The 15,835-nt window shown below is 43.1% G+C and overlaps 1 protein-coding gene across 1 annotated transcript in view; it reads right to left on the reverse strand.

Annotated features, from left to right (window-relative positions):
- Positions 1 to 1,744, reverse strand: part of CCN4 (cellular communication network factor 4) — a 37,639-nt gene extending 35,895 nt beyond the window's left edge. Inside the window, exon 1 of the mRNA XM_005010562.6 lies at positions 1,459 to 1,744. Coding sequence (XP_005010619.2) covers positions 1,459 to 1,506 — 48 coding nt within the window. The 5' untranslated portion in view covers positions 1,507 to 1,744. The remainder of the gene's footprint in view (positions 1 to 1,458) is intronic.
- Positions 1,745 to 15,835: the final 14,091 nt, after the last annotated feature.

Raw genomic sequence — 15,835 nt, forward strand, 5'->3', positions numbered from 1 at the left:
TCTTACCTCGGAGAGATGCATTTTGTTTGTTGCTAGTTTTGTGGCACTTTTTTTTTTCTTTTTCTATTTTTTTTTTCTTGGAGGGTACCGTATCAGTCCATCTCCACATTCAAGCAGGACTTATCGCTCTGCCATCGGCTGTCACACAGGTGCGTCTGGTGTACCACACCGCGCGTGCTACTTTCCTACTTTCTTGCTTTAAAGCCCCTCTTTATCTCTCTATATGCAAGCCAACCCTGGTGCCAGCAGCCCTGCAAAGCAAAACCCCCCCTGTGTGAAGCAGCTGATTTCCCCCACCCCTCTGGGCAGAAGCCTCACACAGCCTCACAGCTCAGGGAATGCCACAACCTCACGCTGGGCAGCCCAAGCGTGTCCAAGCATCCCCTCTGCACCTCTTTTGGGGTCCCCGGGGCTCCAGGGATGAGGATAAGGATGAGGATGAAGATGGGGATGGGGATGAGGGGACACATGGCTGCTCAGTGGCTCTTCCGCTGGGGACAGGTACCCCCCGCACCCTCCACCTCCTTGCTTTGATTTTTACCTTCCGAAACACAACTGCTATACTGCTCTTACCCCCGGGGATTTTACACAAGCCACAAGCATGCACTGGGAAAAGAAAAGCAAAACGAAAACACCTCCAGAAATGAGTGGCTCTCCCATACACTTTTCTTTCTTCTTTCTTTTATTTATTTTTTTTTTGTCCTCCAAAGAGGAGGCAAAGGAAAGCAGCTACCGCACGCCCAAACCAGAAAACAGAGATCCGGCAGAAGCAGGGGAAAAAAAAAAAAAAAAAAAAAAAAAAAAAAAAAAAAAAAAGACTTTTCCTTTCCCGGCCCCGAGGCGGCTCCGGCAGCCGCACACCTGCGGGGAGCGCCCGGCGGCGCCCGGTGCCGGTCCCCGTCCCGGTGCCGGTCCCGGCTGTGGCACGGCTCGGCACGGCTCCAGCCCCGGTCCTGGCACCCCCGGGGACCCTTTCGTCCCCGAGCCGCTCCCCTCGCAGCCTGACCCTGACCGCTTCAAGCAGCAATGGGTGATCTTTCTCTCCTTGTTTTGTTCCACAGTAAGAATGGCAGTGATTAAAGAAAGCAAGCAAACAAAAAACTCCACGGTTTTCTGTGCAGATCCACCTGGATGCTGAGTGGAGACGGACTCAGTTCAGACACACTTCTGAGATCTTTCCTTTCCTTTCCTTTCCTTTCCTTTCCTTTCCTTTCCTTTCCTTTCCTTTCCTTTCCTTTCCTTTCCTTTCCTTTCCTTTCCTTTCCTTTCCTTTCCTTTCCTTTCCTTTCCTTTCCTTTCCTTTCCTTTCCTTTCCTTTCCTTCCCACCTTTCCCCCTCTCCCATCTCCCATGCATTTACCCGTGCCCACGCTCCTGCACGCACCACGCTCTGCCCACCCCGCACCAAATCCAAGTGTGTTTGCAGAGGACAAGTCTCTCCTGCAGTTTCCAAACTCACCTGCAAAATGCTGCTTGTTGCTAGAATCCAGGGCAAAAGCCACCTCATCCCTGGAAGCCGGGATTAAATGCATTGATTGAACCCAGATTTAGAGCCGTTTTGAAAAAAACACCACTTTGGGGAACGCGGAGCAATCCTCAACTGGCAACCTAGCCGAGGCACTCTGCCTTTTTCTCTTGGCTCTTTGGGGATTTTATTAAAGACAGATCTGACGTCAGGGTGAAGGACAAGCCCTGCATTTTTCCTCTGGAGAAACTTTTCCTGCCTTCACTTCTTCATTTTTGTGTGTAGTGTTGTCCCACCTCCTGCATTTCAGAGCATCGCCTTAGCCAAAGGGCTCTTAAAGGGAAAGCTGCAGCACAGTGGTCCAAGGCTCAGAGCCTGCCTGTGGCATTCAGGCTCTTGAAACTCATCTAGGACAAGAAACATTCAGTCAGGCTTTCCTGACTGTGATTAACAAGCTTAGATCTATACAAATATCCCCAGATGTTTGGTGCATGTAATCGCTCACAAGGAGCGGTTCCATTTGCAGTGCAGAAGGTTAGCCCTGTGAGCACATCCCATGGGAAGCAGTCTGCTGGCTCCTCAGGGCACCCCTCTTTTCCAAAAGGAAGGGCACACTGTCCCCTGCCATGCTTCATATCCCCTCGGTGATTTTGGTGGTGTTTACTGGGGTAGTAAAGCCAGCTCCAGATATTTCTATCCCATGCCAGCAGTGGGCATAATGAATATTGCCCAGGTACAGGAGTGTGAACCCCACAGTGAACAGAGCTAAACCCTGATCACTTTTATCCATCTTAGTGCATATCCTGGTCTGATTAGAAGGATTTTACCTGTGTCATCTCTGATTTTTTTTCTTTCTGTTATTTCCACCTAGACACAGGCATGCTATTTTCTCCTACCCTTCTAAATCCACATTTGAAAGAATTTAACATCTCTCCCTTAAACAGAAGTAGTTAAGGATAATGAAAACAAGTGCTCCCAGAGGGAAAAAAAAAAAAAAAAGTCATATTAAACAGCTTTACATGTCTGAAACCCAAAACCAAAAAAAGTCAAGATCTGGGCTGAAAGAGGCATCAAGGAAAAGTTGAAAGCAGGCAAACCCTCCTACTTGGCATGGCAGGCTGGGCAGTGATGGGTGGGTAAGTGTTCTGGTGGCCAAACTAGAAGTGAACCAGTGCCTAAACCTCTGCCCACCCTTGGCTACCCCCTGTGATTGAGGTGTGCTGCCTGTGATTGGGGTGAGTCCCCCCCGCAGCCCAAGGCAGCCATCCCAACCCTGCTGGGGAGCTGGTGCTGCAGTGGGGTTTGTGTCCCTGCTGAGCTCTGAGGGATATACAGCTGATGGTGGGTGGAGAGGGGAGAGCAAGGAATGCATAAACTCCAGTAGCATGTATCCTTGCAGCACCTTTCACATTTCCCACTCTGATGGGCAGCTTAATGGTTTTACACCAGCTGGAGCAGGGAGCTCTAGCAGGACCAAGTTTTCCTTGTGACACTCTGGACATCTGGCTGCTCTGGGAAATGATCCAGCCAGAGCTTGGCTGCAAACCAGAGGAAGTGTCGCCTCCTCTCTTGCTCCTCCACCATCATCACGCCCACCACAGCCCCCTCCTAGATGGCCATACCTCCCTGGAGACCAGGTGGTAGATGCATTTTCTGTCAGGTTCCTCCAGGGCTGTTTCTGTTCTCCTTCCTCTACACCCTTCTCCCTGTTCTCTCACTTTCCCCTCTGTTCATTCATTCCGCATCTTTCCATTTCAGTAGTTCTCGCTCACCCCTCTCTATCACCAGCAGGCAGGGCAATAGGCTCAGATGCAAAGTGGATGAATGTTACCTCTCACAAGTGGTGCTTGCAGGCTTGGAGCTCAAGGGGCCATGCTGGCAGTCTTAGCAAAAGTAGCTTTGCTTTGTAAATGCAAAAGGAAAAAGAGTTCAAAGCTCCAAGGTTATCAGACTTCAAAATCGAGGGAAAGGACACTTTATGAATGACACCAGAAATGGCAGTTAAAGATTTTTTTTTTTCTGTGTGTGTTTGGGTTTTTTGTTTTCACAAAGCAGTTGGTTATCTCATTCTCTTTTGAGCATTTCCCCTTCGTGTTTCATTCCCTTTAGAGAATGCCTCTAGAGGATGCCTCATCTTAGAGGATGAAATCTTTGAGATGTGGACACCTGGCTGCTTGCAACTCCACAGCTCATCTCATGTTAGTTGTGGGATTTTGTCATGTGGTGACCATAAACCAGATACTCTGTCTCAGCTTGAATGAGACAGGGATTAAGGAGTGGACCTGCAGCTCCACAGTAAGGTGCTGAGACATCCAGCTACCTCAGCAGCCTCTCTAATAGTGATTTCTATATGCATATGGCAAATCAGTGCACTTACAGGTGCGACTGGGTGTACAGTTATGTCATTGTCTCATATGACAGGGACATTCAGTTTTTTGTTTAACTCAAAGGTAGCTGCAGTCCATCCTGGGCTCAGCTTCTTCCAAGGATGACAATGCTAAAAAAGATCTCTCCAGTTATGTCTCACTTGAGTTTAATCCTAGGGATATTTTCACTGACCTCCATAAATGTAGGTTCTAAAGACACTGCTCTGTGTGGTTCAAAAATTAAAGCTGAAATTAAGATCTTCAAGTGATGGAAAATCTACTTCATGTTTCAGTAAGTTCAGCTACATTTACTATTAAAAATTTGTCTTGCATTTTCAGTCTGAGTTTTCTAGTTTAATCTTGCTGCCAATGTCTGCTTGGCTGATGAGAATTCTGTGCCTCCTTCCAGCGGATACATTTGCAAAGGTGCAGTAAATCACTGCTTACTTTTCTCTTCAATAAAACAAAGATGACACATTGCTTTTCAGTTGCAGTGTCTTCTGGCTTCTGTGTTTTCTTGCTTTTGAAATCATTTTATAGTTTTAATGACTTTTGCCTCTTTACCTTTCACTTTCCATGGACATTGTGTCTGTGAATGATACTATTTGTCACTCTGCACTCACAGTGAACATCCACAGTGAACTGAAACAGGTAGCACGCCCCTGTGTAAAACAGCTCTGATTCTGTAAGCCCAGCACTTTAACATCACTCCTTCCTCAATGTGTCCCTCTTGGCCACATAAATATGCTTCTTGATTTGATCATGTTTTACAGTCTTTTTAGACTAAATAAACTGGGAAATGGATTGATTTATTTTATGCTGTGTGATGTGCCTGACACTTTTACTGAGGGCTGTAGCAAGCCAAAGAACACAGAACTTACTAAAAGCAGAAAGAGGGTTCAGGGAGGATGGATGCTGCTCTTGCTTGCAAATACATGGCAGGAATAACTCCTTGACTGTAGTGGATTTACCCTGTAATAAATGAGATCAGAGTCTGCCTGTGAGTCCAAGGGGAAAAAAATAAATAAAAGAGTACCTTGGAATTTCCTGACTCATAAAAGGTAAAGGCTGAGTCATTGAGTCATGAATCTGGATTTTAAACAAGCCAAATACATGTAAGTAGCTGTGTTAGTCTTCTATCAGAGTACCCATGTTTCAGGGTGGGTAATGGAGGAGGTTCCCCTCTCACACAGGATTTACCTGCAGGACAGCAGAGACTCCATTGGGCCTGAGAACAGCAGCAAGGCTGACAACACCACCACCTTCATGACATGTTATGGAATGGGAAGTGAGATGCAGGAGTCAAACTGCACTTCCTATTATTGCTGTTGTCATTATTACTGAGGTGATAGGAAGGAGAGTTACATCCTGTTGCATTCAAAGCCTGTCCCTTTGAAGGTCTTTGGATATGAGATGACACCACAGAGTGCAAGAACCTGCAATACAGCAGTAGTACTCAGTCTTTGCTGTTTAAACGGTCTTCCCAGAGATGAAAAAGAATAGGAATCACAATACAGGTAGAGATCCAAGAACTCCTTTGGTCTCGATCAGCCATGGTAACATGATGTAGAAGGTACCAGATGGTATTTTGTATGTGGAGATGAGATAATGTAGTAAAGCCACTAGTGGATTCCCTCAGTCCCTTCAAAAATACCATGAAGTGAGATACCTTGAAATGTCACTCAAGACAGGTTTCCATTTCTGAGCAAGCACACACAGTTCTGTGGTTTTCCTTCCCCATGCTGATGTACATTTAAAGCTGATAATAGACCCTATTATATATAGCTAATATATATATATAATTTGGTTCAGGTAAACCAGTCTGAGAGGCAGCACTCCAGGATTGAATGATTATTTCTCCAAACAGCCTGCAGCCAAAACTGAAAAATGGAAACCTCAATATTTAATTCACTCATGCAGCCAAAACCGTTTATATTCAAGTGAGAATACTGCCTTTGGGGAGACATGACTGTGGTTTCAGCCCCCATAAATAGACTCAGACTATTAGGACAGCTCTTCAGCTGGTGTCAATCTGTGTGACTGTTGATTTCAGCAGTATTAATCTGGCTGACAGGGGTTGAGTTCTTCCACTGTGAGTGAAAACATCTATGGTTTGAATGGCAGTAGTGAAAAAAAAAAAAAAAAAGAGCCATTGAAATATTACATTGTTTAAGTTCCTATTTAAAGACAGTGTAGAACATTTTATCAATTTATAAATATGAGGAGTCATATCAGATCAGTGATTGATGCCAGCAACTTCAAATATTTTATTTTCTTCTATAATTCCATGTTTGTTTGTTTGTTTATTTGTTTTTGGTTGATTGGTTGGTTGGTTGGTTGTTTTTTTCTGTTAGATTTTCCCCTCAAAATTAATGGCCTGACTATTGTGTTCATCTATTCTTAAATTTTCATAATTTCCTGTTGGACATTTATGTGGCCAATATGTGGGCAAAATTATATTTTGATGTTTTTGAACCAGTACCAGGCATTCATGAGAATGGCAACAGCACTTAAGGGCACCCAATGTTTTCCATGTGTCTCAATATCTTCTCTGAAATAAATATTGGTTTCTTAATATAAACTTTAAACAAATAGAATAAAAGAAAAAAAAAATAATAAAATAAACAAATGACCACCACATAATGAAAATGCCAAGCTCCAAGAATAATTAATAACCAAAATAAACAGGCCACAGAGAAACACAAACCTGCCAGAAATATGAACAAGCTCTGAGAAATCCTTGCTATGGAATAGTTGTGTTCTGGAAATAAAGGTTTACATAATATTCACTAACCAATAAAAGAAGCTGGATTAATAGGATATATTGAGTCTGAGCCTCAGCTGGTATAAAAATGAAGTCCTTAGAGTTGATTTGTGGCATTCATGGGTGCAATGCATTATTCATAAATATTAGTTCAACTATTTGAACAAATGCGAGAAGTGCAGGGGAGGAATTAACCTTTGGGCTTGCCTCCTGCAGATGTTCTCCTTGATGCACATGAAGAGGGAGGAAAATATATTGACTAATAAACTAAGAGAGAATAAAAGGATGAAGAATCCCAGCAAATACAGCACGCATTCCTGAAGTGGCACAGTCTGCTCCCTCCATAGTTTGGCCTGCTTTATATCGTGGTCTTGACAAGTAATTTTATGACTCACTTGAAGAAATGACTTCACCCACTGTGGATAATGTTTACACCCTGGTATTTCTATTCTCTAGATCAGCGACCACAAAATTACACAACTATTCATTCCTCTGGGACTTTTTTTTTTCCCTTCTGCTAATGCAGCAATATTCTCCAGTCCTTGGCATGGAGTTGGCCACATGAGGAGGGAAAGCTCTTCAGTTCTGCTGGAAATTCACTGTGACTAGTGTCGTTGCTCCCAGTTGGGGTTAGGTAAGACTGGAATCAAATCTGACCTTTTCAATCACACACTGAGGCTTCCCAGCACTATAAATACGTAAGCACATTTCCAAGTTTGGGTTAGATTGTACATATATTTGTTTGGAAAAAAAAAATAAAAATAAAAGAGTAAAAAAAAAAAACCAACAATGAAATTACATTAAGTGCAAAAGAATGAAGGTTATAAAGCATAACAATCTCCTCTCTCAAGAGGGCTTGATTTTTCTGTTGGAATGCAGATCTACCCTTCTAGCCCATGTGTTGTTTTTTAAATTTGTATGACTTGTCTACATTTATTTACTTATCAAAAGTTATGATCAGACTCTTGAAAGATCCAGCCTGCCTAAAACATGAAACGGTCAAGTACTTGTTTTCCTTCTATGGCCTGAGTATCCAAATTCTATGTTCTAACTCTGGCAATATTTTTATTCAAAGTTTCCTTTGGTATTTGGTTAGTAAATGTTTCTCTTTCAACAGAGCAGCTTTCAGTCCTGGTTTCCTGGGGAAATGGAGCTTATGCAATCGCTTTGTACGTGTTCATGTCCGTCTGTGTCCCCTCCCGGTAATATTTGAACCTCTTGGCCAAAATCAAGCCAAACTTGATAAAAAGATCAAAATCTCAGATGATCACATTCCTGTGTATTTTGTGAAAAGAGGCACTGAGGAAGAGAGAGGCTGTAGGTAGGAATATCTCACCTTTGGGAAAAGCAGAGTGTTTATTCACGTTCTATTGGAAGTCAGAGAAGCCACACAGCTGAGACCTTTCAGACAACCAACAGCAGGAAAACAACTTCAGCTGGAGTTTGCAGTCAGCCACCAGACACAAATCTGCAGGGAAAGCGGCTTTATTGATGTAGTGCTCACAAAAATACTTTTATTTTAGGCACAGGCAGTCCACATTCTCTCAGGTTCTTGTGTTTTTATTTTTTATTTTTGCAAGCAGCAACTTTAAGCCTCCTCCCAGCACACATCAATATTTTTTTTTTCTGAATTCAGTCTTGGTTATAGAACCAAAACAGATGAAAACAACAGTATCAAATTTCACACTACCACCTTTGGAAGTAAAATATTATATTTCTCACAAATTCTCACTAGGACTCTTACAAAATGTCAAGACTGAGTAACTTACCAGTGTATATATAGAGGTTCTGCCTCAGGAAGGTGAATAAAAGTGAGGTTCTGATATGGACTGTTTTAGAGGACACCTGAGAAGAGACCTATGGTGAACATTCAGGATATATGTGTTTTTATTACCACTGATAATTGCATCTGAAGCATTTTACTGAGATGGTAATGAAGATCACAGAATCACAGAATTTCTAGGTTGGAAGAGACCTCAAGATCATCGAGTCCAACCTCTAACCTAACACTAACAGTCCCCACTAAACCATATCCCTAAGCTCTACATCTAAACGTCTTTTGAAGACTTCCAGGGATGGTGACTCCACCACCTCCCTGGGCAGCCTGTTCCAGTGCCTAACAACCCTTTCGGTAAAGAAGTTCTTCCTAACATCTAACCTAAAACTCCCCTGGCGCAACTTTAGCCCATTCCCCCTCGTCCTGTCACCAGGCACGTGGGAGAACAGGCCAACCCCCACCTCACTACAGCCTCCTTTAAGGTATCTGTAGAGAGCGATAAGGTCGCCCCTGAGCCTCCTCTTCTCCAGGCTGAACAAGCCCAGCTCCTTCAGCCGCTCCTCGTAGGACTTGCTCTCCAGGCCCCTCACCAGCTTTGTCGCCCTTCTCTGGACCCGCTCAAGCACCTCGATGTCCTTCTTGTAGCGAGGGGCCCAAAACTGAACACAGTACTCGAGGTGCGGCCTCACCAGAGCCGAGTACAGGGGGACGATCGCCTCCCTAGCCCTGCTGGTCACAGTGTTTCTGATACAAGCCAGGATGCCGTTGGCCTTCTTGGCCACCTGAGCACACTGCTGGCTCATATTCAGCCGACTGTCCACCATCACTCCCAGGTCCTTCTCTGCCTGGCAGAAGATAATAAACTACATTTCATGTCCTGGAGAGTGTTGACCACAACTCCTATTAGCATTAGTAATCAGTTTTACTAAATTGGGAGCATTATGATTTTGTTTTCTGATTTCACTTGGATCATCATTGTTTGCCAACCCAAAAGACAGTCCTGAGGTAAAGAAAAGGAATGGGACAGAAGAGGTAATGTATCAGAGCAGGTCACTTCCCTCAGCTCTGTCCTTCGTGGTCAATGTCCACCTCGATCCATCCCTGCTTTGTGCAATAAAAGTTTCCACTCCCTTCTGAGGCAACCACAGAGAAGAATCACCATTTACTTCTGGCCTTATTCATCCAATATCTTCCTCCTGTCAACATTTGGAGCAGATGGAATGATACAGGCTTGCTTTCAACCTGAGGGAAAGGAGCAGAACTGAGTGCCCTGGAAGAAGGCCCTGAGCCCACGCACTCAGAAAAAGGGTTGGTCCAGGCCCAACAGTTGATGTCTACCTTGATCCAAGAGCAGGAAGCGGGCAGTTCCCCTGTGGCTGCAAGTGGCTTTCTTGTGGGCCTGGGAACACTCAACTGAAGGAAACAGTAAATGTTTTTCTTCTTACATCAAGCAATAAAATGGTTCACAGGGTCTGGCAGTACTTCTGTCTCTTTAACATGGCTTTGGTCCATCTTCCTTTAATCACGCCTGAAATTGTTAAGTCCACGAGCAACTTCTGGCCTGCATACATTCAGCCAGGGTAGGCTTCCTGAAAGGAATCTGGAGGAGGAGGACTTGTTTCAGGACACTGGGGGAGACAGACACAGCAAAGGAATGGGGAAAGAATGAGGAGAAGATCCACACATTGGATCCATAGCACTGTTCCTGAGGCTGCATCAGTTATTCCTGTTTTTAAGCAACAACAAAAAAAAAAATAGAGAGTGTAAAATCTGTACACTCCACAACTGGAAAAAAAAAAAAAAAAAAAAAAAGTAGCCAGTGTGTTTGTTTGTTTGTTTTAAAGGAAAGCTGAAAATGAAACCTGTACATCCATCTGCCTTGAAAAACATCCAGTTTTACTGAGATGGTTGCACCTATTATTCACAAGTTGGAATTCAATTAGATGTTAGTAACACTGTGAGATGCCAAAAATGAAAACTCTTCACCATGTTCCACAAAATCATTTTCTGCTTTAATACTGTCATGATACTCACTGCTTACTTGACAAGGATTTTCAAGCAATAGTGGTCATTTTTAACCACTAAATTCTAGCTTGACTTGAAAGCTTTTTTTTCTGTTGCCTTTTTCAACCTGTTCTGTTTACCTTTTCAGTCTCAAATGCCATGATGTCCTTATCTCCTAATGGCAGCCCAAGAGTGACTGGCTGGCTGCACTCCCAGCACCTCACAGAGTGAGGATCAGCACGGAGCCAGGAAAATGCATAGCTCACCCCCACACCTGAATACCCTTGGAGGTAGGTAGTTTTCATTATTTTAATTTACTTCAAGTTCTTGCTGGCCACAAAGGTGAGGGGTCTTGCAGGAAAGCCACCTTTCCCTTTGCAGAGAGGGGAGTGTTGTCCCCATCATGCGTCGCTTCCTAGAGGCACCACAAGAAAAAAAAATCTCTGATCTATTTCAGGCCTCAGGGTGGCTGCTGAGACCAGAAGTAAGGTGGCCAGATTAGGAAAGCTTTAATGTGTTAAAAGCCTCTTAGCTTTATTCATTCACCACAGGCTGGATCAGATGTGCCTGTGGGATGTGTCCAGCCAGGTTACAGAGAGGGCTTGCATCCCATAGGGATCAGTGCAGTGCTGGAGTGCAGCTTCTGGCAAGGGACCTGCTTGGGTGGGAGTCACTACAACCCCCACCTTCCTCAGGACCCCAGGCTTATTGGCTGTTGGAGCAGGGGGGCTATTAGCAAGGCTAAGGCTTTGAGCCTCTAGTGAGCAGACTCAGAAGCTGCAGAAGGGTAATGTGACAGGGAAGGAGGCAAGGGAATACGTCTGAGGCACAGTCAGAGGGAAAGAAGGGATGGAAGAGACACATGGGGACCTCCTGTTCCTCCCCTGCTCCAAGGCACAAACCATATTAACTAAATTCTTCCTGACAGATGTTTGTCTAACCTTGTCTTAATAGCCTCCAGGGATCAAGGCTCTTCCCTCCAGCCACCCTCCAGCAAATTACTCCAGGCCTTCACCATCCTCAGAGTTAGAACATTAAGCCTAATGTTTGCCTTAAATGTCCCTTGCAGCAGTGTAAGTCCACTATTCCTTGGACACATTGGAAGAATTATTTCTTTCCTTTTTATTGAAGCATTTAACCTGTTTCAAGACAACAAGCATTTTCTCTGTTGCAGCCTTATCTCCTTCCCTGATTCTCCCACTCTTTGCTTAGGCATCACAGTTTATAGCTCCCTTACCATCTCTACTACCCTGCTTTAATTTCTGAGGTGCCAAAAATCTGGACTATCACTGGGACTAGATGGAGACCTCCTGTTTACACACATGCAAGACTTTCTTTCTCTTCCCTGCTATTATTTCCCCTGTGTTAGCCTTCCCATGGAAAAGGCAGGTTCATCCTGTTCCATTATCCTTGCAGAAAAAAAAATAAAAAAAATAAAAAATAAAAGACAGTGTTGCCAATACAACTGAGGATCCTTAGCCAACCCCATGCCTACTATTGTCCTGAACTCCTCTGTGAAATGACTCTTTCACAGGCTATCTCCAGTTTCATTTTGTTTCTAAACGTGCATAATCAGCAGAGGTAGCTCATCTGTGCTTTTGCCCAAGAAAGGAAGATTTTGAAAGATTCCAGAAGCCTCACTCCAGATATTTTTCTAGAGTAAGCGAGCAGCATGAATAACACTTCCCCCCTCAAGGATAACTCTCCTACCAGATAACCACCACACTACAGTATTTGATCTGGCCTAAATTCCCAACTCATTTGAGCAAATTTCATGTAAGACAGGGCCAGAAGTTTTACCATGGTCAAATCACATCACAGCAACTTCATCATCTTCTGTGGTACATACCCTGTTTCCCATATCCTCAAGTTCTGTCACAGATCTAGCATTCTTTGAACCATGTTTTGTTTCCAAACAACATATGCTTGGTGTTGCCAAGCTCCTTCTGATCATAAAGTATTTGGAAATGGTCTGTTCTACTTTTTGTATCAACATGTTTTTAGGCGTCAAAGGTAGACTGATATGTCAATAATTTCTTAGCACTTTCTTTTTCCTCTGCATCAACAGTCCCATGTCTACCTTTTTCTCTCTTAAGCTTCACATATTCAAGATGGTGGCTGGCTGGCTGTAGCCAGCTCTCTGATTTGAACAAAAATTCCATCTTTTCAAAGAACACCCTTAAACTGCCTTTTGCTTATTGTAGGCTGAATTCTTTCTTCCCACTCATGGGTGTTAGTGTATTAGTCATTGGCTCATAGAATGTTTTAGTGAAGGCTGAGATGTGAAAGGCATTAACCTCTTCAGCCCTCTAGGCATTATTAGCTTTCCTTTCTCACTAAGTGGAGGACCAGCTTCTTCCTTGGTCTTCCTCTCTGCTGAAATATTAATAGAACACTCTCTGTTACCTCTCATGTCCCTTGCCAGTTGCTCATTTTGTGCTTTAGGCTTTATGATATTGTCCATACATGCTCCAGCAATTCTTTTATCTGCATCCTTAGTAAACTGACCTAGTTTCTACCTCTTGCATGTCCTTGTGGACCATCTGTCTGATGTATGTAATTGCCAACCGTTACCAGCACAGGCTGTGTTTCACCTCCAGTCTGGAAACTGGGGGAACTGGGATCATTTACCAACTCATTCTCACCAGGATGAAGTTGCAAAGAAGAAAATGTTGTAAGATCACTGTTTCTATGAGGAAACTGAAAAGTAAACTCAGTGTTGCACTTGTCTGGAGAACCAGATGCCTAAGAGTTTTGCCATCAAATGGCAACAGCTATCAATTTGCTGTGTTCAATTATCCATACCCCTTAATTACACGCTGTCCCTGAAAACAGAAAGAGGAGAAATTCTGAAAAGGAATTAAGATATTAAATAGTAAAATTAAAAAGTATTAAATTTACTCTATTAAAAAGCAAGATATTAAATATATTGATGTCCATGGATCCTCTCCTGGCTTTTCTATAAAGGTCTGCTTTAGGAAAAGTCAAAATGGCAGCACACGTACCAAAAAGCCCGAAGCCTGCATTTCTTTTGCCATCTCCTCTTTAAGCATTCCTGGGAGCTGCATGTGCTTACTGAGGGATAGCTGTTTCCACTGTACTTTCCTATGGAGAAGCATGGTGAAGGAAGTGCTGGAGCAAATTATCTGTCGTTTGAGTTATTGCCATGAATGATAAAACAGATGTTTCACATGTATGAACTTTTCGTGATCTTGGGCTGAAGGCTCAAGAAATGTGAAATCTTATTACAGCATGGAACAAGGAGTTGTAGTGGGCATTTAAGTCCCAGATCTAGCTCCTGATGACACAGTTTTTTCCACAGCTTATCCCTTAAACCACACACATGCTAGTCCTCACACATCAAGCAGCATTTCTGTGCCTATTCTTACCCAAAGTGAGACATTTGGCAAATTATTTGGAAAACTGTATAAAATATATATTCCTGCTTCCACAGCTAATACTATGCCCAGTGCCCATCAGAGCAACAGAAGCTTTCTGGGCATGATTGTTTCTGTTGCCTACTCCCAGGAGAGAATATTTACTCTTACACATACCATTAGTATGCCATAGGCTTTGCAAGAGAAAATGCATCAAACAATTTGCACTACCCCAGAGACACAAAGCAGCTACAAAGCAAGTTAAAACAATTTATAATTGCTCCGCTTCCCCAGAGAAACATTAAAGATTTGGAGTGCCCTGAAGAATCTGCCATTTACAGAGTAGTTTTGTTCCATAAAAGACATAATCCTTAAAGTCACAGACAGAATAGTAAAAGGGATTTTTGGACATCACTGAGGTGGGCTCAAGGTTAGAGGTAGATCACAACAGATGATGTCTGCTTATGTGTTTTTTAAGACTGAAGTAGATTACCTAACCTATCTCTGGAGACTGAACTGCACATGCAGGAAGGCTAAGGTCTCAGAAGAGACTTACACACCAAATCCTCAGTCTATTCTTTATGTTTGCTCTATGATTTTCATATCTACTGTAGAGTAGCTGACAGGAAACAGCACTGGAGACAGAAGCAAAACACCCTTTTCTCAGCAGTCCCTGGGACTTGAACCAGTACTCTCAAATTTTTAGTCTTGTCCTCCTATGTAGGATTGTGACCTCACACTTAGGAACCAGGCAAAGCCTTCCTCCAGCTGCACGGGTGGAAATTGACAGAGGCCTCTCAGGTGGGTCTGAGCATATGTAGCAGAGCTGAATATCTAAGATCAACCACAGATTATATGGCTGCTGTATTCTCTTTGTAAACATGAATGAAATGTGATGGAGTTTTGCTATGACTGGCTCTGTATGAGAGTAGTCCCTTGAAGCAGTCACTCACATTCACCCTACTAATCATGAGGTTAGGGAAATACTGCTTGAAAGATGTGGTAATGACATAAAACCTGGCACAAGCAGAAAAATATTGCTTTATTTTAGGAAATATTGTCATTATCCCATAAATACGGCTTATCTGCATAGTCTCTGCCTTAGCACATATGAGCCATGGAGAGGAAATTATATTACATCATCACATTGTCATGTGCATTTGGCAGGAATTCTGAGTGTAAATCCTTAAGTTCATGATCAGACGAGTGGAGAAAGAACCAAGTGTCAGGTAGAGCTGTGTGAAGATAGAAAGTTTAATTTTTAAATAACTTCTTATCTGAGACAGATAGTGCAATGGTGTAAATATAAGCCCTTCTTCCCCCAGCGTGGCCAAAGTTTCTAATGTGATGAAGTCCTTTGCATGTGTTGAAATGGTTTGTTTGGCTGCATCAGAGAGAGAGAGAGAGGTTTAATTTTCTTTACTATATGAAGTAACTGACATAGCAACATATGCCATAGCACTACATTCAGTTTGGCTCTATATGCTATCTACAGCAAAGTCTTCAGCAATAATATTAAGGGAAGATCTGTAAGACCATGAAAGGTAGAATTCATCACATATGCCATTTTAGGAGGTAGACCTGAGCTGGCTGCCTGGTTTTCCATGATAGCCAGTTGAGTCAGTGGAGCTTATGGTTCAGTTCCTCTGCCCACATATAGGTGTGCTGCAGGAGATGAAACAACTTCCTAAACTCCTACAGTACTGAATGGCTTTCCATTGACCATAAAGGTAGCCTGGGTTTGTTCAGTCATGGACTTCTTGCAGAGATGTACACTACATGATGACAAACCCAGTCACTGAATTCTACAAGAATCTGCAGTAGTCATTCTTCAATGGATGTGCATAGGGTTTTTCATTTGTTTGTTTTGTCTGTTTCTTTATATCATCTACTTATTTATTTATCTACCTATTTGTAGTAGGAAATTTGCTATGTGGTTCAAGTGCAGCACTGATGGATATGCAATGTTAGATGCATACACTAAGGTCTGAGGGACCATCTTTGTTTGACATGCCAAATGTCAAACATGGGGGGAGGGAAGGAGGGGAGATGTTGAGAGAGTGGTGTGGTGGTTCTCAGCTGC

The sequence above is a fragment of the Anas platyrhynchos genome, chromosome 2 (genome assembly GCF_047663525.1).
Source record: "Anas platyrhynchos isolate ZD024472 breed Pekin duck chromosome 2, IASCAAS_PekinDuck_T2T, whole genome shotgun sequence".
Lineage (NCBI taxonomy): Eukaryota > Metazoa > Chordata > Aves > Anseriformes > Anatidae > Anas > Anas platyrhynchos.